This window comes from Lissotriton helveticus, chromosome 4_1 (assembly GCF_964261635.1).
Source record: "Lissotriton helveticus chromosome 4_1, aLisHel1.1, whole genome shotgun sequence".
Lineage (NCBI taxonomy): Eukaryota > Metazoa > Chordata > Amphibia > Caudata > Salamandridae > Lissotriton > Lissotriton helveticus.
Window position 1 is genome coordinate 661,408,429 of NC_136063.1, and position 25,300 is coordinate 661,433,728.

Genomic DNA, 25,300 nt, shown 5'->3' on the forward strand with positions numbered 1-25,300 from the left:
AAATTGACCTCTAGTTAAAACATAATTTTCAGTAATTAAATGAAGGCAATATTGTCGTAAGTAGTCTCTAAATCATGTTTTCTATATTGATAACCCATCATGAGATGCCCACCCATGCTGATGTTCTAGTATGCTTTTTGTAAATAAATAGTCAGCAGAGCTAGAGGCATATAGCTCAACAAATATTACACCTGCACCTCATCATGGAAGTTTGCTTTGAGTCAGCTTTATTACCACTAGACCAGTAAGTCGCCACCGTTTGACTTCTGTGGACCCCCACTGAATAATTACTGGAATGCGCAGACCCCATTGAGTAGTTATTGAAAGCTGGGGACCCCCAGCCTGAGCAATTTCTAGGATTTGAGCTTCGAAACAATACACGCAAAAAATATAGAAAAGATTTACACATGTTCACTTTTACTTCTTTATTTGTATATACTTTAATTACATTTAACTTTATTTGATTTTGTAACAGTTGTACGTTCTGTGGACCCCCATGGGTCGTTGGACCACATGTTAAGAATCACTGCACTAGACACCAAGATAACCTTACAGAGCCTTCTTGTATTATTTGAGATTGCTGCCTCCAAAATTCAACCCACTGCAGATTTGCTATGGTTTTTTTTTGTGAGAAATTTTTATCTAGCTCTTTTTTCATAAGACTATTTTTCCTCATTGGGAAAAAATACACTAGAAATAACACTAGTGTCCATGATGCGAACCCTTACCTTTCACACAAAACGATTATGATTTATTAGGAGCGAGTTGCTTAAGAGCACACTGTGCGAGACTCCAAAATCACGGAGCTGCCACTTGTAACAGATGCTATACACCGAGCAAAAATCAAAAAATGAGGTCTCCGCCGCTTCGTAACTTCAACAGAGGTAGTGTCATCTTGTGTCCATCAGTGAGGTGTGCAGACACACAAGTAACCTTAAGAGCAATGTTTAAATACCACCATTTGTGAGCCACAGTGTTACCTTTTCGCGGTCAAGCAACAAAGAACTGCGAAAATACAACACAACTGCCAACAAATGCCAATTTCTGAACAGGAAACATACAGAATGGAGAGGGGGCTGCTAACCACATTCTGCTTAACCCTCCATGAACATGTAGCGTTGTTCCTTTCATTGTGGTGAAGCATCGATCTCTTGTCATTATGGGGCCATTTGTTTCGGATTAGAAACACATGGCCCCATAAAGATAAAGTGATTTGCGAAAGAAAACAAGTTACTTACCTGTAACTACGGTTATCCAGTATTGGTATCTTTCATAGATTCACATGCCTGAATCATTCCCCGTCGACGAGGCGGGAGTCCCACGGTAAATAAAAAAGCAGTGCAAAAGCACTTTGTAGTAGTAGTAGGCCCTAGGAATAGGCCTGAGGCCTAAATTATAGTAGCCTATCTACCTCATTATGTAAAAAAAGACCAAAGTCTTTGCTCCAACCAATCAGCTCACAGCACCCTCCAGAACCCTCTCTGCAGAGCCAGCTCTCCTCAGATTTTCGTAGCACAAGTGGGAACAAGTATCCCAATCATAGAGAACTGACTCTCCGGGGAGGAGGGTGGGTGCATGTGAATCTATGAAAGATACCAATACTGGATAACCGTAGTTACAGGTAAGTAACTTGTTTTCTTATCCAGTATTGGGGTATCTTTCATAGATCCACATGCCTGAATCAGAATAGTAAGCAGTAAACCTGGCAAAGTCGGTTGCGGACGGTGGGAGACTTATTGTAGTGCACCCCCATGAATGTACCGTTAACAACCAACAATCGGCTAGAGATTGACCTATTAACAAGTCATCTTCCGAACCAACATAGAAATCATGTAATTTCCTACAGGAAAGGAACCTTAGTATCATAGAAACTCAGTATATGATAACACATGTCTGTATATTATAAACAACAAATTGAATTGTATATACTTTTTAAGAAATAAGCCAATGTTAGAACCTGAATGTATTCCTATGGAAACATGTGGCGTAAAAACGGTTTGGCCCACTGCCGCATCATTCTGATTTGCTGATTGTAGGCAGTAATGTTTTGTAAACGTGTGGACATTCTTCCATGTCGCAGCACGACACATGTTTTCAAGCGTCACCCCTGCAAACAAAGCTGCAGATGCTGCCACAGCTCTTGTGGAATGAGATCGAACAGACCTCGTCAATGGTCGGTTAGCCTTGATGTGACAGAACTGGATGGCAGAGGCTATCCATCTAGAAAACGTAGCTTTAGTGACCGCTATACCCAATGTAATCTGGCCATAAGTCACAAACAGATCTGATTTTCTAAAAGTCCTGGTTCTCTGGAGTAGAAGTTTAAGCATCTTTTGATGTCTAAAGAATGCAATGTTCTAACCACTGGGGTTGAAGGATTTGGAAAGAAAACATGCATGTCCTTAATCTTACCGGTTCTTTAGAGTGAAATTGTGTCAGTACCCTAGAAATTAACCCAGGATTCGACCAAAGGGTGACATAGTTCTGAGGAAAAATGTAAAAGTGAGGTGTTCTTTATAGTGAAAGCTTAGATTTCACGAACCCTTTTTTCCAAAGTAAGAGCCAGTAAATGGGCAACCTTCCAGGTGAGGAATCTGAGAGCTGGTTTATGGATCAGCTCAAATGTACACTGCATTAACCGCCCTAGCAATGCCGAGTGCTCACTCTGGGAGGGTGCTCGCACTGGAGAGAAAGGCTCGGAAAAGCCCTTTCATAAACTGTCTGACAAGCGCCGAAGAGCAGACAAAAGAAAAACTTTAACATTTCCTAATTCAGGAAAGAGCAGCAAGACGCATTTTGTTTCTTGAAGAAAAACTAATCCCAGACTTGGCTAGAAGAGCAGATAATGGAGAACTTGTTCTGCAGTAACTGTAATTGAGTGAATTGCTATCACCTCACACTAACCGCAAAATCGCTTCCATTTGAGGCGATAAGCCTTGATTGTGCCTCGGGCACGAGAATTGGCCAAAATTTCACAACAGTTCTTTGAAACGTTGATGCCCTTGAACTCTAACAAATGATAAGCTGTGCGTGCAATAGTAATGACTGTGGATCCGGACGAACCGCTTGATCTCCGTCCCCTGACAATATCGTAGGCCCAAGCCGCAGCCGAATGGGCTTGTCTATAAACAATAGCAGAAGTTCCGAGAACCAATATTGGCCAACGGGGTGCAATCGGAATCCGATGGTAACCTTGCAGCTTCATCTTGCAGAACACCTTCGGAACCAATGGTATTGGGGGAAAACTCATACGCACAAACCCCTGACCCTTGCATGGACAGGGCATTCCCTCTTGGTTCCTGTTAAGGAAACCTGCTGACATAATATCGGCCGTCCTTGTTCTCTCTGAATGCAAATGGATCCCGTGCCAGATTAACCAAAACTTGGAAAAACTGGGTGCACCTGTCCCTTTTCCGGCGTCCACTCGTGACAGTCCGACTGAGACATGCTCAGAGCATTGTGGAGAGCCCGGACGTGTTTGGCTCTCAAGACATCTTGTGCAATGCAACTCCTTCGCACAATTCCTGAACCTCTTGCGAGAGTATAGCAGATTTAGTTTCTCCTTGTGTATTGATATAAGACATGCGGATGGTGTTTGCGGTCTGTACTGGCACAGACAAACCCTCAATCCTCAAGCGAAATGCTTGGGGAACAGAACAGCATTGTGGAGCTCAAGCCTGTTGATCTGCTGTTGTCGTTGTCTATGAGACTATGCCTGCCAATGACCTCCCCATCCTTCCATGGAGGCCTCAATCGTTAAAACAAACCCTGGAATGGTTTGCAGGAACGTGCGGCCCTGGGCAATATTCTCTGTCTGCGACCAGCAATGTACAGGATTGGTCATGCACGGAGTAACCTTGATGGTATCATCGAACGAACCCTTTGGTTATTGATCTTGAAATTGTAGTTCTATCTGAAAAGGTGTCATTTTGAGCCATGCTAATGGTATGAGATGTATCGCTGAAGAGCACATCTTCAGGAACGAAACAAACATTTGAACTGAAACTGACCTTATGAAGTTAACCTTGCCCATTTTTGAAAACACAACTGGTGGTCGTGTGACAAGAATGCTTTGTTGTGGATTGTGCCTAAACCTGCTCCGAGAAAATACATTTACTTGGAGAGGACCTAACTGCAATATGCTGTCGTCGAGAATCAGCCCCAGAGAAAAAATGAGATGGGTACATCTACTGTGGCAATCCTGATTTCGTGTTCAGAAGGACCTTTAAGCAGCCAATCGTCTAGACAGGGGAACACTTGCATTCCTCAAGATCTCAATGTTGCTGCCACTAGTACCAAGAACTTCTTGAAAGGCTCTTGGTGACGATCTCAGCCCAGACGGGAGCACTACGCACCTAAAATGGGCGTCAGCCGCGTGAAAGTGAAAATATTTGTGCTGTTTTGGGTGGACAAGTATGTGGAAATTCGCACCCTCTCCATCCAGAGAAGCCATAAAATATCATTTGTTTAAATAACATAATTGTTGTGAAAACGAGGGGGAGGGGGACCCCTGGGCGGAGTAGTATATGGCTGATTGATGAATTCCATGGAGTGGCCATTGGTTACTAGGTTTAGAACACATTGGTCCGATATAGTTCCTTGTTGCTTGGAAACAAAAACCTGAAACCTTCAGGACCACTCGAGAAAAGGATAAAATGATTGGAACCTTGTGGTGATCATGGCCTCCTGTTAGTGTCTCAGTCTGGATACTTAAATCTCGTTTGTGACGGGAGAAAGTAGACAGACTATCTACGGAAAGATGCCTGGCTGCAAGGCTGTACTGAGATTGATACTGTTCATCCGATTGGTTTTGGTATCTTCCTCTTGATGAAAACCCCTTTATCACGCCTCTTTGAAAGATCCGCGCCCATATTAAAGGGTGCTTAATGATCGTGCATTATCAATGCCTTGGTTTATAACTAAGAAGCTTCATTCAAATGTTTAGCAAACCGACAACTCCTCATCATAGGCCATGCCTAGAAACTTCGCTCAGGGCTGAGGGTAGCGGCTTTAAGCCATTCCTGGCGTGCGCTTTCCAACAGAATCTTTCCTGCATCCCGCTTTCGGTCCTCAGGAATGAGGTCATTGAAATTCGCTATTGTCAACCACATTGGACGATCATAGAAACCGATCAAGGATAAAAGATTGTCAGCTCTACTAGAGGCCACTGCCAAAGTAGAGAAATTATTATCCTTATTATTATCATTTTTAAGGTTCAGACGACATCCTTCTTTGTAAGGCGGTGTAGAGATAGGCATTGCAGGATTTTAGATTGCTAATGAGCAGTCTGTGAAGTTACTGAATCTGGTCGAACAGTAGCCTATCAAATTGGATGGGCTGTTAGTAGGTACACATTATTTCTATTCTGTGCGCAGAGAAACTGCTGGAATAGACTTAGTCTATTATACGTACCACTCTCGTGATGCATACCTCCTGTAAACCATGAAGGATATATTCTGTTTGCCTGTAGTTGGCAGTGACAATCTAGCTGTTGCCCACTACGTTAAGAATATATATAATGCCCTTACCGCTGAAGCCATCTCAGCCAATCTCATGATCGACTTTGTCGTAGACATGGTCATGTAAGCGGGGTAATTGCAGACTAGCACGACATCATAGATGACCGTCATGAGCAACCCTTCCAAACGAGGCTGTCAGACGACAGCCATATACAATGCCATTGAAGATGAGGCATTCATAAGTGAGGGCATCCGTAGATGAGGGTTACAAATGGGGCCATTTGCCCTTCGTAGATGAGGCCATCGGTAGATGCGGCCATTGGTAGATGAGATCATCAGGAGATGAGGCCATTGGTAGATAAAACCATTGATAGACAGAGCCATTGATAGACTAGGTCATTGGTAGACGAGACCATTGTAAGACAAGGCCATTGGCATACAAGGTCAGTATTCGAGCCAGCCCTTTACAGAGGAAGCCATTGGTAGACGAGGCCATTGGTGGTAAACGAGGCCATTGGTGGTAAACGTGGCCATTGGTGGTAAACGTGGCCATTGTTAGTGAATGATGCTGTCATAGAAGACAGTCATAGCAATACCATAATAGATGAGGTTAAAATAGGTGATGAGAGGATACGAATAAACGCTCCTCTGACTTCATCCGCTGTCTTGCCTGATTATTTGACTTCCCTACAATATCCTCTGTAGATGAGGCACTCATAGATGAGGCAATTGAATGATGGTCAGCCATAGATGATACCATGCATAGATGGAGCCATGTGTAGTATAGACCATGCACAAATGAGGCCATATGTATATGAAGCTACCTTGATAAAGTTGTCATAGACTTCCGTCGTAGCTAGGCATTGCCATTGTAGATGACACTATCAAAAATCAGCAGTCATATATGAGGCCGTCATCAATGTGCGGCCGTCGTCGACGACCGTCGTAGACGAGGCCCGTCGTCGACGACCATCGTAGACGAGGCCCGTCGTCGACGACCATCGTAGACGAGGCCCGTCGTCGACGACCATCGTAGACGAGGCCCGTCGTCGACGACCGTCGTAGACGAGGCCCATCGTAGACGAGGCCCGTCGTCTACCGTCGTAGACGAGGCCCGTCGTCGACGACCGTCGTAGACGAGGCCCGTCGTCGACGAGGCCCGTCGTCGACGAGGCCCGTCGTCGACGACCGTCGTAGACGAGGCCCTTCGTCGACGACTGTCGTAGACGCTGCAGTCAACGACGACCGTCGTAGACGAAGCTGTCGTCGACGACCACCGTAGATGAGGCGGTCGTCAACAACCCTCGTAGAAGAGGCCATCGTCGACGACCATCGAGGAGGAGGCCGTCGTCGACGATCTTCGTAGATGAGGATCATTTTGGTGAGGCAGTAATATTAGACATGGAGATATTTGGTATATACTCCTAATGTCCGGCAAGAGAGCTTCCCTGATGTAGCGTCAGGGATGAAAAAAAGGGAGTTGTATCCTCTGTGAGAAATGCCTATAAAGGCTCAAAGAGAATCTTATGGCTCTTATGCGCGCCCTCAGTAGCGCGACTTCTCCCTTCGACCTCACCTCATCCTCCTCAGAAGTGGCCGGTTTTTATGCGCGCCCTCAGTAGGCTCCTGGCGCGACTTCTCCCTTCTACCTCTCCTCATCCTCCTCAGAAGTGGCCGGTAAAAGTCTCTGACCCAAAGCGGCCTCATCTCTCAGAACGTGAGAGTTATTGAGGAAAAGGTTAGACATAAATCATAGTCTATTACCTTATTTACTGCCATTCTGCCATATTACCGCCTTAATTGGGTCAGAGAAATGAAGTATGAGCTTGTAATCCAAAAAGAAGTAAAACTGAAGAAAAAACTGAGCAGAGCTCAGGGAGACTCCCTTCACCCACGACGTGCGGTGAAAATCTGAGGAGAGCTGGCTCTGCAGAGAGGGTTCTGGAGGGTGCTGTGAGCTGATTGGTTGGAGCAAAGACTTTGGTCTTTTTTTACATAATGAGGTAGGTAGGCTACTATAATTTAGGCCTCAGGCCTATTCCTAGGGCCTACTACTACTACAAAGTGCTTTTGCACTGCTTTTTTATTTACCGTGGGACTCCCGCCTCGTCGACGGGGAATGATTCAGGCATGTGAATCTATGAAAGATACCCCAATACTGGATAAGCAAACAGGCGACCCAGTTGGGATCGGAGGAGAAAGGGCGTTAACAAAAAACCCTCATTTCCAATGGCAGGCCACGGTTTAGCACAAACGGTGACGCCAGCCAAGGGAAATGAAGGGCGGGCGGGGCTTCAAACCCTAATCTCAAAGTCCTCCTTCACAATAAATCTCGCTGAGCAAGCAGTGCATGCCCTGCAACGCTAGACGAGACCTAAAAAAGGAATGTCTTCTCAGTCTGCTCTATGAAAGCATGACACTCAATACAAGAGATAGCTCCATTAGGGTAGCAGTAGTTCATTTGACATTCAGAAAGGTTTGAACTTATGTCTCATCTTAGGAGACAGGGAACCAGAAAAAGTACATAATAACTAGGAAATTCAATGTTAACTGCAGATCGGTAGGAAGGCCCAGGTATTGGTATCCAGGCGCAAATGAATGTCCCTTGGCCCTGCTCAGAAGGGATATCTATTATAAAGAATTAAATTAAGGTAGATAAAGTCCTGCCTCACTGGTTTGAGGGTACATAGATTAGATTCAGGGTACAGGGCTGGCACCTTCACAATTTCAGATGTCAAGGAAGTCAGCATTAAAATGGGAGGGTTCCCGACGATTTGGTGGTTGATCAATCACCATTATGCCAGTTTTGCTACATTTGTGCTTAAGCAAATTCAAGCTACGCACCATCATTAAAAGTCATTCAGAACCAAGCATACTCTTGCAACTTAGATTATAATAAGTAAACGGCTTGCACTCGTAACCCTTTCAAGGTGGTAGGAATTAGTTTACAAAATTGTACCTATAGAACTGCTATGGTTAGTTAATGTTTCCTTAATTAAATTACTCGCATATGATAACCGCTTATATTTTCAAAATGTTGGTGTACCATCATAAAAGAGAAATCATTCGGTACCTAATTCTACAGCCCGTTTGCTTTAAAAGCATTACAATGCTTTTCTGACAATATTTTACCCTGGGGCATGGCCAACTGCACGTTTGGGCATATGTTGTACAACTGTTGCACAATTTATACAACTGTAAGGCAAAAATGATCATTACATGTTATCACACTACAGGGCTTATCGAAAAAAAGCAATCAGCATTGAACTGTCAACAAGAGAAAGACCACTGCACGTAGGATGAAACAGGATAGCCAAAACTCAGTTTAAATATCATACCAAAGCCTTAGTATGCCCCTCCCCTCCCCCCATTCTCACCAGCAATACTTTAAATTAACAAACCTTTCCTCTTTTGGTTCTGGACTGCTTTGTGGTGGCGAAGACTGCTCCCTTTTCTTTTCTTCAGGTTCTTTCTCTGCTGTAGGACCATCTGTAACCACCAAAGCACAGCATCAACAACGGAACTTGCTCTGTATGCCCAGTTAGAACTGAAGCAGGCCATTTCAGTAGGTCAATGCAACATGTCAAACAACATCTTATTTGAATTGTACCAAATAAAAGTTTAGCCAAGCCGAATTGTTCAGCACAGACGCGCATGTTGGCAACATCTCCATGCATCAGACAGATGATACTTAATTCTTGCACCAACAAAAAAATTTAACCTTTGATGATAAAGTGTCACAAATAAGGCAGTTGCCTTTACCAAAACAGTCTCCTTTCAGTGAAAATAAACCACAATCACAGAATCAGGTTGCAAACACTGCAGAGTGGACTTCAAGTTGGAAGGATGGCTACATGCCCACAACTGTTCAGTGGGAAAACAAGGTCAACTACGAGATTTGCAAAGTAGGCAGTAGAATATCAAAAATAAGAGCTTTCAGAAAGATGATCCAATATCGCACAGTGTATGAATTTATTGTATTGAAATAACTCAGTCTTTATGTGTCACCTTTTCTGGCTAGCATAAACAGGAGAAGCAGCCATCTCATTTGAAGCATCTTTCTTATATAAACACACTTGGATATCCTATGCCACTAGCCAAGACTGTAGGCTGACAAGGACAGTTAACCTGCAGGCTTGCTTCTGTCCTTGTCCCTAGAATCCAGTAAGTCCTAACCAACAATGAACTCCAGCATCTTTTTTCACTCAACTTGACTATTACTCACGTAAACATTCTCACTAATTTGTATCCTCTAAGGAGAAACTAACCTTATTAATTTTGTACAGAAGGTCGATCACATATCTAGCTACTCTCACTGTGCTCCACTGGTTATATGCCTGAACCTGTGCAATTCTTTTTTTTTTTTTTTTTTAACTATTTTAATGAATTGTGTGATTCAGAGCTGGTAAGCTCTCTCTTCCTCTACGCATATTTTAATCACCTTACTTTGGACGGTACTTATTTACAGTGATCACATTTTTTCCTTCAGGACTATTCAACATAACTGTGTTGCAGCTGAAGGTAACAAGACTTCGCTTTCAGAGCATTTCAGAAAAGAAACAGCATTTGTTCTTTTGTCTTGATGAAGACCACATGCATATGGGGCTCATTCATCAGCATTTGTGTTTGCATCAACATACCATAATCATTATTAGTGTTAAGCCAAACCTCCAACAAGTTTTACCATTCGTTTGCTCCACCTTCCTCATTTCATAATGTGATCTCCACAGCACTGCACCAACATTTGGAAGCACATAATTTCCAAAAAAGTAAATGTAACTTTGAGTCAATCACAAAATATAACTGTCCATTATTAATTTGTATCTGGTGCTAAAAGCCATTATAAATGATTTGGTATTCAACAAGTTGCAACATAAAAACTTATACTACTGCTGATCTTTCAAGATTAGAGCGGTTTTATTTATATTTATTCCAAATAAGAAAACAAGACTCTGCGGAATTAAAGGGCCACTGTAAGAACAGCTTGAGGAAATGAAGCGACACAGGATTCTAGTTCATGTCAGCCCAGCTACCCAGGAGAAGCAAGACTGACAGAGTCTAGGACTGTTCCCTCCCTTCCAGAACTGAGAAAAATGAGCCCATCATCCCGGATCCTCACCATACCCAAAGTTAACCAGTCTTCCCAGCTGTAACGAACCCAGGATACAATTAACATGCACGGTCTGGCAGAGGACCTGGCTCAATTGTATTGAGATGCTCAAAATGTCATTCTAGCTTGTATGATTCAGGAAACATCAATGGCTGGATGGACCATCAGTGTGGTCTATACCAGTGGCTATTTTTGCCATGGTGCCTTGTTGTGGATACCCCATCAGATTATTACCTCTCCAACAGACGATACCTACCGCAATTATAAGATCCTAAGATATCCGCACTTCCCCCTTTCTTTGCAACCATGGGCCATTCAGTGGGAGCTGGCCCACTCGTTTTCCAACTGCCAATATTAAACAAGCATTTGCAATGCAATAGGTCTCACATTTGCAAGAGTTTAAGCTATTGGCATTGTAAATAACAATGCACTTTATGTTTGAAAAAACACTTAAACAAAAGGCATTGACATTTACAATGACAATAGCTTAAACTTGTGCAAATGCAAGATCCACTGCATTGCAAATACTTGTAAAAGCGCCCAATGCGACACTTTCATTTTAATAGCAGTCAAGAACCTTTCTTAAGTGGGCCCCCTAATGCAGGAAAGCACTTCATGCCTGCATTAGGGGAAATCATTAAAGAAAATAGTGCTAAAACAGACCGTGTAGCAACAATTGAAAAGTCCAGTCTTATGGGAGGTTACAAATGCAGACAAGGCGGTACTAAGGAGGGACTACTAAGCCTATTTATGAATCAAAAATAACCATTTAGAAACGAAAGTAACAGAAGCCAATTGAAAAGATGGGCGGAGCTTCAAGTACATACCTGAATACAGCATGCCTCGCAACGCTGCCCAGGCTCGACCTAAAAGAGGGAGCCCAGTGCCTAATGAGTCTTTTGGCTATTAAATCTGCAAAAACACTGTAGCATTAGAAATCAGTGGCAAAAGGCCTACCTTCGGAGGCCCTACTTACTAGAGCGCTGTTCTTTTTAAATGGGACGAGATGACCCAGAGAGTACACCTCAGTATTAAGTTTCTGGACAAAATACTAAAGAGAAACATGTGGGAATCAGTTCTAAGTCGGATTCCCACATGACAACACCCACCCCCCCACAAAAAAAATCTTATACTACTGTTCAATAGTTCAAGAAGCAGCTTTCCCTCTGGTTCAATGTGTATTAGTTCTGTCAGAAGGAGATTTGTTTGGTAATAGTAAAAAAAAAACAATAAAAAAAAGAAAATCAATAAAAGTTACCATCCACTGTGAGATTAATGGTTTTTTTACTGGTATTCTACGAAAATCTAAGATCACCTCAGGGAAAATACTCAAGACGAGTTCTCATCGCCACCCATTTCATATGAAAGACAGAGCAAGTTTCCTGGGAACACAGGGAGTCAAAGTAACTGCTACCAAAAACTAAGCTTTCCAAGTTAAAACGCTGTAATGATATCTGTGTACAGGCTCAAAAGTTGTACTAATTAACTTGGAAAGGACACCGTTTAATTCCCACAATGGAGATGGGAAATCTAGTAGGAGGAAACCCTTTCTACAACTATATCATTCTAAAGAAAGGTCTGTGAAGATTTCTTACAGGCAGCAATTGCCGCAAGGTGTACCCAAGTAATAATAAGCATTTGCAATGCAATAGGTCTCGCATTAGGAAAGTTTGAGCGATTGGTATTGTAAATGACCAATTTTTTATTTAGGCTTTGTTTTTGAAAATAGCGAAATTAATAGCTTTGTCATTTACAATGCCAATAGTAATAACTTTCGTAAATGTGACACCTATAGCATTTGTAATGCAATATGTGTTGTATTTACGTGACTTACATGTATTGATATTACAAATAACAGTGGCTTTTACTTTTTTTCAATAATTAATAATTAAATAAAAGTTATTGTACTTTATAATGGCAATAGCTTAAAGTTTAGTAAATAACTTTTGTGAAGATTATGTTCAGTGTATTTTATTGTGACGAAAATCCAAGAACAGAAGTGAAATATTAACATTTTTGTTACATTCGTAATGAAGCTTGAAACATTGAGAGAACATATTTGAACCAGGTGTTGTTGAATGGTTGCACAGATTGATGCGGTGGTGGCGCTGAGTGATGTTGTGGTGCCCCTGAGTGATGCTGTGGTGGTGCGGAGTGATGCTGTATGCTATGCTATGTTTTGTTTTGCTATCTTATGTTTTGTTTTGTATGCAATGCTATGTTTTGCTAGCCTATGCTGTGTTTTGTTATGCTAGGTTTTGTTATGCTATGCTAGGTTTTGTTATGCTATCCTAGGTTGTGTTATGCTATCCTAGGTTGTGTTATGCTATGCTAGGTTGTGTTATGCTATGCTAGGTTGTGTTGTGCTATGCTAGGTTGTGTTAGGCTATGCTAGGTTCTGTTATGCTATGCTAGGTTTTGTTATGCTATGCTAGGTTTTGCTATGTTATGCTATGCTATGCTAGGTTTTGCTATGTTATGCTATGCTATGCTAGGTTTTGTTATGCTGTGCTAGGTTTTGTTATGCTGTGCTAGGTTTTGTTATGCTGTGCTAGGTTTTGTTATGCTGTGCTAGCTTTGGTTATGCTATGCTAGCTTTTGTTATGCTATGCTAGGTTTTGTTATGCTATGCTAGGTTTTGTTATGCTATGCTAGGTTTTGTTATGCTATGCTAGGTTTTGTTTTGTTATGCTATGCTAGGTTTTGTTTTGCTATGCTAGGTTTTGTTTTGTTATGCTATGCTAGGTTTTGTTATGCTATGCTAGGTTTTGTTCTGCTATGCTAGGTTTTGTTATGCTATGCTAGGTTTTGTTATGCTATGCTAGGTTTTGCTATGCTATGCTAGGTTTTGCTATGCAATGCTAGGTTTTGTTATGCTATGCGAGGTTTTGCTATTCTATGCGAGGTTTTGCTATGCTATGCGAGGTTTTGCTATGCTATGTTTTGCTATGCTATGTTTTTATTTATTTTATTTATTTTTATTTAAAAGAGTTTTATATAGCGCTGGCTAGACCCGGAGGTATCAGAGCGCTTTACATGAGAATCAACGATGTAACATAAAAAGTTCAACAATTACACAATAAATCCCAAAAAATAGGCAATACAATTAGGAGAAGAGAGAAAGGAGAGAGAAAAGTAGTGGAGGGGGCAGGGGAGGTGAGAAAGGGAGGAAAAGGGAAGAGACAATACAGAGAGACGGATAGAAGTCTGTCTAAAGACCGACTGGGTAGGTGAAGACCAAGGAGGGAATCCACGGCCCATCTCACCTATAACTAAACCAGGTAGCTCTATCGGGCATCAGACAAAAATGTTCAGTCTCACTACATTGAGAGAGGGGAGAAGGAGAGAAATAAATAGAGGGAGGATGCGGGAGGAGACAACAGGAGGGACGAAAGGAAGTGAAACAATGTGGTTTAACAGTATAACAGAAAAGATCAACAATTACACAATACATCAAACAATCAGCAATACAGTAGGAGAGGAGAGAAAGGAGAAATAAAGGAAGTGGGTGTTAGGTGAGGTGAGAACGTGAGGGTAAGGGAAGAGACCACCGTAGAGGCGAGAGGAAGTCTGTCTAAAGACAGACTGGGTAGGTGACGACCACGGAGGGAATCCACGGTCCATCTCCCCTATAGCTAAACCAGGTAGCTCCATTGGGCATCAGACAAAGAAGTTCGGTCTCAGGTGTCTGGGGAAGAGGTTCGCAGAAAAACAGGATGGGAGGGAGATACGGCAGAAAGACCGGCTGGGTAGGTGACGGTCGAGTGGGAAGTCCTGTTTTATTTCTATCTAGGACCCTGATTCGATATTCCTGATTTATGCCCTTTGTGGTTCTAATAAATAATATCCTTATAAAGGCATAAGAATCATATCCATATTTAGTCGTAGCCCATGCAGTCCAAATTAAGCAAGGCTACTTCCCCAGACTCCTAGAGAGTACAACGAGTTCTTTAAACAAAACAAACCTCCAGCAACCTGGGAAATCCCCATGCTTCTGTTTTGATTTGTCCTAGAACTCCTGCGAACACTGAAAGAACGTCCAGTTCTTAGTGACATCTTTATTGACGTCTTATGTCCAACCTTACGTCAAACCCGGCACCTTTCAGGTATAAATATACCAACGTTGCCTTAAGCAGACACACAGTGGTTTGGAGCAGAGCGGCTATCTACTTGCCCGAGAGCCCAGCTGGTGCAAGAGCCCACGGACGCCGCCCCTCCCTTTTGACGCACTGAGAAAGACGCTGTCTTTTTCTCCAGCCGAGAAAATCCAGCTCCGGTGTTTCCAGCCGCACTCGCGGGTTGCTGGGATATCGAGTCCTGAGAGAGAGATACCAGACCTCCTGCTTTCTATTACCCAGGTACGGAGCTGACTAAACCATTAAGAGAATTCTTGACTCAGATTCTTGGCAAAAACCAACTCAACTTAAACTGCTACTTACTTACTCCTTCCCACGTATTAGGCTTAGGTCAGGTACACCGGGGTAGGCGTATTTAGAAGTACCAGTTGAGTACGTTAGTCAATGTATATATGTATGTATATATTTTATCCATTTTAAAGTATCATATGGCTAAGAAACCATATCAATGCTTTTACAGTATTATTTCATAATACTCCTTTTACTGTACGCACTTTACTTTACATTAAGTATTGCAATTATGGCAATTCATTTCTCTTGCATGAGAAAGAAGACTGCTCAATAAATAACACCTTTTATTGAACACGCCCGTCTCTCTTTTCTCTGCACTCTGGTGAAACGAAGTATGCATGATTGACGGAGTAAAATAGCTGTCTATTTTCACACGACTCTAGAGATACACTCTTATTCTGAGGGAGCAAAGTTGTCATGTTTATGGTTGTCAGAAGCTAATCCCTTCTTGTCTATCCAGGGAAGTTAAACTCCTTGTTTATTCGAGAAAGTTTGTAGTGACCTCTGAGCTAGCTGGCAAAACTAATTAAGTCTAATATAGTCAGTAGAGTACTAGTCTACCTCAGTCCTACGTCTACACTGCTGTTTATATTATTCCAATGCGCAGAGCCTATTGGGAATATAGGAACTACACTACATGGCGCCCAACGTTTGGTAAGGCGATAATCTAACGCAAGACACTAGAGTAACTCAGTCGTGCTTTTTCACACAGAACCCTTTTTCCCGTAAATACTCCAAAAGACATCTGGAGTGGGTAAAAGGTTAAAATCCACCAGAACTTAGTAGGAAGAGATTCCTATGTATAGTTTTGGTTTAGTCAACGATGAAGGATACCGTGTTCCAAAATATTGTGCACCTAATATTTGTTTCCCTTGAAACTTGATCTGCAACAAAAAACTTTCTGTCAGTAAAATGCCTGACGGAGACGAAGAAAGAGATGCTACAGCATCTCCACAGTTGTTGGATGACACGAATATCCAACAGAATGACCCGAATGCTATTTACATTCCGGCAAATATAAGAAGAACTATAACTATTAAACTTATAGAAAATGGACTGACATCACGAGGTGGTACAGTCATATTCGTGGTAGAGGACCATGAATATTGGCAGACAGAGGTATTCTATTCATGGATACACTTTCCAGCAGCAAACGCTGTAACAAGAGAATTCCACTATTACAAAATAGAGGAACCTCCGGATGAATACACTCCTTTCGAGGAGGTTGAAATCCCATTAAATTACCAAGAGCACCTGCTCTGGTTTAAAGGCGCCCTAAAACATAAAAATCACATCACCAGGCTCGGTCCACTAGGTAGACCAGGAGCGACGTGGCCAGTTCTAGCCAGCTACACACCAAATCCAGACATTGATAAAATGTCAGACCGGGAACTTTTAGCTCAGCTAAAAATACTAATTAAAATACATAAGACAATTGGTCCAATATGTAATACGGACTTCAACAGTCCAACCAGCAATTAACATTCCCCAGCTGACCCCTCATCAGGGGAACACAAACAAAATTACACCACAGAACATACAATCAGGTCTTGGTAAAACACCCGCAAAACGGGAACAAATTCCATTCTGGTTAGCACAAAAAATCACTCAAATAGAGGCAGTATTTCCTGATACTACAACCAATGAGAAACACAGAATTCTGACTGTCTTCCAATGGGGATCGCACCACATGTGGAGGACTGTTACACTTGGGGCACAGTCTTTGCTTCCATCTACACAAAAACACATGGTGTTCCGTCCATGGCGGTAATACCAGATGTGTTAAGACAAAATCAAAATGAATACGGTCCAGAACCTGCTTTAACTCTGGGTATGAAATTACTGAGAGACTTCAAGCAGGTCTCGGCTATATTACTAGCCAACATAAAAGGAGAAGCAGAATCTGTGGCGATCCGCCAGAAATTTAAAGAAACAGATATAGCATAACAACCTTTTGAACTTGCCAGAATCATAGAAAAATCCTATGAAGAACTAGGAAGAGATAGTTTGGGTGGGAAACCAGTAAAACCCCAACTAACTGAAAATCCTGAAAAAACTTTTATTAAAAATAATCTAAATACTCCAAAAAAGAGTTGGGATGGTAATAAACAATCCACTCCCAAAGAAAAATGATTCCAGTCCAGAGGAAGGTCTCCTCAACGGAGAGAAAGATCTCCGGACCAAGGACACAAGTCTCCCCAGAGGGAGCCCTCTGAGAAAAGATACAACCTTAGAAATAGGGATAATTGAAAAAACCTGATAGATATCAAGATATTGATACACGTCCCTCTCGATCTTTTCAGACTTCCTCACAGAAATCGGAAAGAAGAGGACGGTCAGAACACAAAGAAGAGCACGTCAAGTCCAAAGACAAGGAACCTGCTCATCAAAGTAAAAAATTACAATTTCCAAGAAAGAAGGTAGCCAGTATTAAAATAATTAAACATGCCGAGGATACGGAGGACACAACTGAAAAACGGAGAGTGGGCTCAGACAATGCTAGACAGCGCAGCAGAAGTGACCATAGCTCGCAAGATCCTGATGAATCTTCTGGAGACAGTGGACACGAATGAATACATTCAAGTGGAAACTGCAGATACCAGAGTTAGCAAACCTCATAAAATATACGAAATAACACTGCGTATAGAGGGGGACAAGACTAGGAAAGTAAGGGGTCTCTTTTGGGATAACCCTTCGAAAGGCTATGACATTCTGTTAGCTGAGAAAGACTGGCCACCAGAGTTTGTCAGGGAGTCCCCTCATGGCGAAGAAATGATTATGCCTGCCTTCTCAGATCATATTCCGATTCATAAAAAATATACACTTGCAAGAAAATGGGCAGTGGCCCAAGCTCCTGCATTATATAAAAATCATGTAGGATGGGATGAGGACTCTACTCCTCACAAAATCCAGTTAAAATGTCAACCCACTGCACAAAGGCAGTATCCTGTTAAGCAAGAAGCTAAAAAACAAGTCATGGAGATCTTAGATCAACTTGAATACCAGGGGGTGATTGAAACATGCACCTCACAAATGAACAATCCTTTGTTTCCTGTCTCCAAGCCAGACGATTCATATCGTCTAGTTTTGGACTACAGACACTTAAACTCATGTTGCAAAACATTTGCAGTACAAAACTCACACAGTGCAGCACTAATGAATAACATCGTGCGCAAAAAATATAAAACGACATTAGACATCTCTAATGGATTCTTTTGTCAGAACATTGCACCTGAGAGCAGGTATTTGACCGCGTTCTCAATAATGGGGTCGCAAAAACACTTCTGTCGACTCCCACAGGGATTCAAGAATAGCCCAGGATTATTCTCAGCAAGAGTAAGAGTTACTACAGATATATGACGATGAAGCATTGTCTTATGTCGATGACATCTGTCTAACAGATGATGACCTGGAGACTCACTTGAAAAGAGTGAACACCATAATACTTGGTTTTGCAGCAGAGGGTTACAAATTTAACTTTAAAAAGTCACGAATTGCCCATCTAACGGTCCTATTTTTAGGATATGAATTATCAAGTGAAGGCAAAAGCCTAGCAGACAACTTCTTAGAGAAGTGTGCTGTACTCCAAGCACCAAAAACGCTGAAGAACTTACAATCAATACTAGGTTTCCTGAATTTCGGAAGAACAAACATTCTAAATTATGCAGAGAGGGTTAAATCTCTCTATGAATTAATAAAACCTGATTTCAAACCAATCAATTGGACTCAGAAACACACAGAAATTTTAAGATCATTGCAAACAGACATGTTAGCTAAAACAAAATTACAAACACGCGAAAACGTACGCAACCTTGTAATCAAGGTCATCCCAGGAAGATGCGGATTCACATACCTAACCTCTAATGAGGGAGAAACGGTACCAATAGCTTACAAATCACACTTGTACACACAAGCTGAAATAAAATTCAGTTCTACTGAAAAAATTATAATAGCGGTTCAAACTGCTGTAGCAAAAGAAAGAGCCAAGCCCAAGGCAGAAGGATAACTGTTTTAACAGCAGAATCAGCTCTTGAGGCATTAACAAGCCCACGCAATTTGACTGCTGTGGCATTAGATCCAAAATGGATACAATGGGAAAATTCTCTTGCTGCAGAAGACGTGAAATACTATTTTGACCCGCAAACGAAAAAACTAGAAAATCTAGAATACGAAGAAGAATATCCTGTGCCAATCGAAATTCTGCCTCTCGAACAATACACATGTGTAATCTACATGGACAGATTTGCACAACACTACGATGTAGAGGAACAATCCTACAACGCAGCGTGCGCGATTGTTAAAGGTCGCTGGCGCTTTGGTAAATTCAGACCATTAATTACCAAAACTGAATCACTCAGAAACTGCTCAACTCAGCGAGCTGAAATAAGATCTTTAAAGATGGCGCTTGAAAATGCCGATCGCGAATTCCCGACACTAATAGTGTGCGATTCGCATTACTGCGTCAAGTCTTACAATAATGACATGCATACCTGGATTCAAAACGATTACAAAGATGACACAGGTGCCACAATAAAGCATAAGAAGCTTTGGGAACAAGTAGTTCTTTTACAGAAAGAACTACGAAAGACTCACGTGATACATACACTGAGTCATCAATGTGATGGCGTTCACGTTGCAGGGAATTCATTGGCTCCCAGAGCCACAGCGGAAGCAGCTCAACCGGCTTCCGTAGCCACAAAAAAGCGTTCAGGAAAATACATAGACGGAGAGACTATGCTGGCGGTAAAAGCGTCTTTAAAAGGCGACTATGCAGCATTACCTCTGAACTATCCACTCAGTAATACATACATAATTGATGCAAACTCCATTCATTTTGCTCAAATCCCTGGAGTGGGGGATAGAGTAATTCCAAACACGAACAGGAGAGTCTTTTTAATAGCAGACGCACACATGGGATTGGGTCTAAGGCATCGAGAGATCAGGGAATCTCAGAAAGAATTACAATCAGAATACTGGTGGCCGGGGATGAGCCTGCAACATTACAAATTTGCAATGGGCTGTCCAAACTGCAACAGAGATCGCAGTCGTGAACCGACCGGAGTAATGCCAGGACCCTTCTATTAGAAAGCATAAGGCTATCTATACGCAAAAATCCAGCAGGAGAAATGCGTCCCATTAATGTGTAAGACTATATTCATGTAGACCCCAGCTCTCGGCTGACGCCAGAACTGTTATAAAAGATTTGCGAGTCTTTATCGGCACATACGCAATTGGCATGCTACATTCTGACCAGGGTCCTGCGTTTAGCTATAGGGCTTACAAGGAGGCCATGGCCAGCATGGGCATTGCATTGCGGTACTCTTGTCCCTTCCATCCTGAGGGTAATGCGGTAGTTGAAAGAAAAAAACAGGACATAAAGCAATCTATAACGGCGAGGGTATTAGGTTCGGGTGATGGGTGGGTCCAACATTTAACAAGTGTCCAACGTAGTCCTAATAATCTGCCAAGAAATTCTCTAAAAGGTCTCAGTCCATACGAACTATTGTTCGGTACTAGAATGCATATTCAGGACCTTGATAGTCACACTTCAGTGGTAGAAGAAAAATGCTTTGATATCAAAGATCGTTTGGCTGTTTTACAGGACTTAAATGAAACAAGACGAAACCTGAGCAACATAAAGTTAAAACAACAGCCAACAGCCACTGAAGAAAAACCACCTGTCCCAGCAAGACCTGTCTGGATTGCAAAGACTGGGGATCTGGTCAGAGAGAAGATCGCGGTGAAGAAGGAATTTGGGCCTTCTTACAGAAAAGCAGTACCTGTCTTAGCTGTCAGCGGAACAAGATCAGTTGTACTACCGCCCCTTGCTGGTAAAAAGGAGAACCGAGTTGTATCCATCGACCTGGTAAAAGCACAATCATGTGGCCAATAATAAGTAGTAGGCCCAGTGGACTCCCAAGAAATAGCAGAGTACCAACATTTGCTACAATACAAGAGGTTCAAACAGAGACTAATCACATTCGATAAACCTGCAGTGAATAAAAAAAGGACTATGCAACAAAGCCATGGAACTTGTGCCTCTTGAAACCCTAATTGCAACAGTTCGTCAAGAAACTCCAGTCTACAACGATGTAGCCTCAGACTATGCTAATGAAAGAAAGAAAAATCCAAAAGCAAATAAAAATTTGGAAGCAATTCCAACAATTGACAGAACTGCATCTGGCTACTTCATCAATTTCGATGACTTTTCTGAAGATCCAAGCAAGCCTGAAGAAAAGCCAGCCACAAAAACTTTCAAAGAAAAAGTAACAGAACTCTTTCATCAACTCAAAGAAACCTATCTGATTTCTCCATGGATTGAATCTTGGATTGTGTTAGGTGTACTTTTCCTCCTGCTTTGGCTCATCATAAATAATTAATTACCGGTTCTATTTTTCAGGATACTCTAATAACAGATAGCTCAATAAATAAGAGTCAAGATTCGAGGTAGCTGAAGTATACAGGCTTTAATCAGGCATAAAAGGACAGGAACAGGACAGCCTGCATGGGAATAGGATGGCAGCTGCCGGGGGCAGGATCTGGGAATTGGCTGGTTTTTAATAACAGTGCATTAATATATATACTAAAAACAATTACATTGCATTCAATACAGTAGGCGTAGCAGTAGGCGGAGTTTGTAGCAGTCGCGAAAGATAAGGCATAAAGTGGGTGTAACAAGAGGTGTGTACAGGGCGTATACATAGACATGTGATGCAAACGTAACAGAATATGTCATAAAAGGGGCGGAAACATGGAGGGGGCTACCTGAGCAGCTGGGACCTCTAACATAGTGGTGCACGTAAACTGGCAATGACGTGTTACCAGGGAGAACTGGGGACTATGACTTCTGCACTAGAAGAGGAGACGAAAGTCTGGAGGGTCAGAGCGACATGTACCTAGGCATATCTAGTATCTGGTGTTTATAGTACATGTTGATAGAATCCAAAAGTTATCAGGGTAAAGGCTAACCGACACTAAGACTGGTGCATGCATTATTCTAAATGTATTGCATGTGCGAGGAATATTCTATGAATATGAATACAGTATTTCTCTTACATGGAGACAAAGGCTAGACCATGACGGAAACTATTGATGCGATTCAGTAGCTTAGGAATGCAGAGAAGGAGGGCTGGACTGATAACTAGAAACATAACATACTCTTGGCAGACTGGGAGGCAGAGCCAGGCCTAGCCGGACACTGCGTGGCAAGAAGTAAGCTAAGGGTCAGGGATACAGGTGGGGGCTGTATCGCTCCTCGGAGAGGGTTCAGGAAACAGGAGCTGAATCTGAGTCCGGGCCCTTTTGAGGCCTAGAAACGGGGATAATTCAATGAATTAACGTGCACACTGTAAAATGTGGCAACGTAGCTTTACATAGGCCTGATATTCGTTATATTCACGAAAACTGGAAACTGGCATATTAGAGATGGACACAACTGTAATTGCGTCTTTAATCGATCAGAGGGGAATACATGCATATCGATCATGCACATATAACATAAGATGGGGAACACGTAGGCACATATGACATGGCAAAATTTACTTTTCCACATTCCCTCCTTGTGCCCTACGTTTCCATCAGGAAACATCAATATTCATGATACCATCTATCATTTCATATAGCATCATTTGCTCGTCTCGAATTGTCTTGGAACGGGACTTAGGACTAGCAATACAAGAGGTAGCACAAATGCCGCAAATCGCAGGGCCACATTGTATACATAGGCAGCAACTGAATACGATCATTACTGCAATACCTAGAAATGACAATACTTTCCATCCCCAGGCAGATATGATACTCCAGAGCCAACCGGACCATGTCCAGGTGCCTGGATTCTGGTGTAACTGATGGGCAATTTTATGAAGTCTGGTTATAGCTGAATAAACAGACGGCGCGTTATTAGGAATGAAAATGCAGCAACTAGATCCGATGACTCTACATGCTCCTCCTCTATCGGCCAGTATGACGTCAAGAACGAGACGATTTTGGAGCACGACAAATCTCATAGCAGATTGCTCTTCGGTTAAGTTACCTAGAGCAGAAGTAGTCTCATTCACTACTGCTTCAAGGGTTCTGGTTAACCTACGGATTAGCTTACTATTCTGGACAGGTCCTATAAAGAAGAAGAAACCTTTATTGAAGTCTTGATATTGTTCTAGAGTAGTTTCAGTTTGATCGACAATTGGGGACTCGATCTCCCTTCTATGTCTGACCTGTACTAGATGTGTGTTTCTATGATAATCAGATGGGGCTAGAAAAACTGGTGGCAGTAGGAAGGCAATGTAACATGTTCCATCCCAATCGAGGGGCAGACGAACATATGCGGTCTGACCACAAACAAAATAAGAATGACGTGATGCTTTGAAAATAGATTTCCCACTGTCACTATACTTGACAGTAGTAGTACAATCACTATGTCCTACATGTGCGGAACCATTCTTTCTGACACATAATTCGCCTTTGACTGGTAGTACTGAAATAGCAGGTAAGTCTGGAGTAGTATCAGACTGAACATTCAATACCATAAAATTCGAAGAATAATTACCTAAATTATATACTTCATTTTCTAGATCTAACCCTGTTCTATGGGGGAGACCTTGCTTGTCTGGAGAACATGTTCTATTCAGAAGGGACATATCATTTGAAGATGACGTTAACATGGACCATGCTCCACACGAACCATTATGTGAAAACGGATAAGGAAAGAGTGGCAGAACTCCCTTCGGTGTCTGGAAAGGGGGGAGTCGACCACACACCCAACAATTAGTGGCATTGCTGGTCTGGTGTGAATAGTGTAACATTCGGATGAATGTATTATTTCTCATAGCAAGACGATAAGATAACTCGTGAGGAGGCAGATCACTAAATGTGTGCTCTACTGTAGCATTAGCAAACTTATTTATATGCGAAATTGGAAAACATAAATGTAATGCATAACTTGTGCAGGTAACCATCAAACTTAGAAACAATAGGAAACTTAGAATGACGATACATCGTATAGAGTTTTGACTAACTCTCTCACTATGGGGGTCTATCTCATACATGTCAGGGACCTGTCTAACCGTTTCACCCGAGAGGGACTTAGACAATTAAACTGGCTGACTTATTTTACTAGACCGGAGCTTTAACTTATACTCCTGTTGCGGAGTTTTCTCTAACAGAGGAACTTTCAGTTCAGGATTCAAATCAGTGTCTGGTTTCAGGCAGTCTTTAGAAATGTCCTTTGCAAATGTTTTTTTTCGGACTCCATGGAACTTCTTTAGATGAGACAGATGGACCCACCCCTTGCGGCCCTCCAACTTCACGGCCGTGCGGGTGGTCAGGAGAACAAGTTGCGGCTCCTTCCAACGAGGCTCCAGCGGACTTGAACGATCAAAGTTCCTTACAAGAACGAGGTCCCCTGGTATGACCTCGTGCGGTTTCACTTCAGTATTGTCTGGAAATGCAGCGGCAACCTGTGAACGACAAGAGTGTAGGGCAGACATCAAGGAAGCTAGGTAATCTGTCAACATATTGCTGGAAACATCTGTAATACTGCGGGGTCTAGGTGTACCCCACATGTTTGGGGGGCGGCCGAATACGACCTCATAAGGGGACAGACCTGATCTGGAATGTGCGACCATTCTCATGTAGAATAAAGCAACTGGCAGGGCAACTAGCCAGTCTACACCTTTCTCTTTACATATCTTGGCAATACGGATTTTCAGGGTCTGATTATGTCTCTCTACGAGACCGGCTGCTTCAGGATGGCGCACACAATGGAACTTCCACTGGTACCCTAACAGAAGGGAAACATGTTTCATTAACTCGGATGAGAATGGCTGGCCGTTATCAGAATACACGACCCTAGGGAGTCCATAACGGGGAAAAAATTCACGAACCAACTGCTTGGCAGTGGTCGCTGCTGTGTAATCTGGAACTGGATATGCTTCTGTCCACCTGGACAAAGCGCATACAACTACAAGGACATACTTGAAACCTCGACATCGCTCCATCTGAACATAATCCATCTGGAGGACTTCAAAAGGGTGGTCAGGAGGTTGGAATCCACCTTGTTCCACCGGGACACTTTTACCTGGATTGAACTGGCAACATATCATACAGGTACGGACTTTCTGCTTGGCTGCAGCTCGTAAATGCTTGTTGAACCAGAGGTTCTGTATACTGTCTAACATGGCTTTTTCTCCTAGGTGTGCTGGACTATGTGCGGTATTGATAATGACTTGAACCATGGAGTCGGGGAGAAACCATGTGGCTTTTCCCTTCGTCACCCATCCCTGATCTGTCTGGACCCCTCCTTGTTC

General features: G+C 42.4%; 1 protein-coding gene across 1 annotated transcript in view; it reads right to left on the minus strand.

The window, feature by feature from the left end:
• TCEA1 (transcription elongation factor A1) overlaps window positions 1–25,300 on the minus strand; it is a 187,652-nt gene that overhangs the window by 97,033 nt on the left and 65,319 nt on the right. Inside the window, exon 4 of the mRNA XM_078687305.1 lies at window positions 8,861–8,948. Coding sequence (XP_078543431.1) covers window positions 8,861–8,948 — 88 coding nt within the window. The remainder of the gene's footprint in view (window positions 1–8,860; window positions 8,949–25,300) is intronic.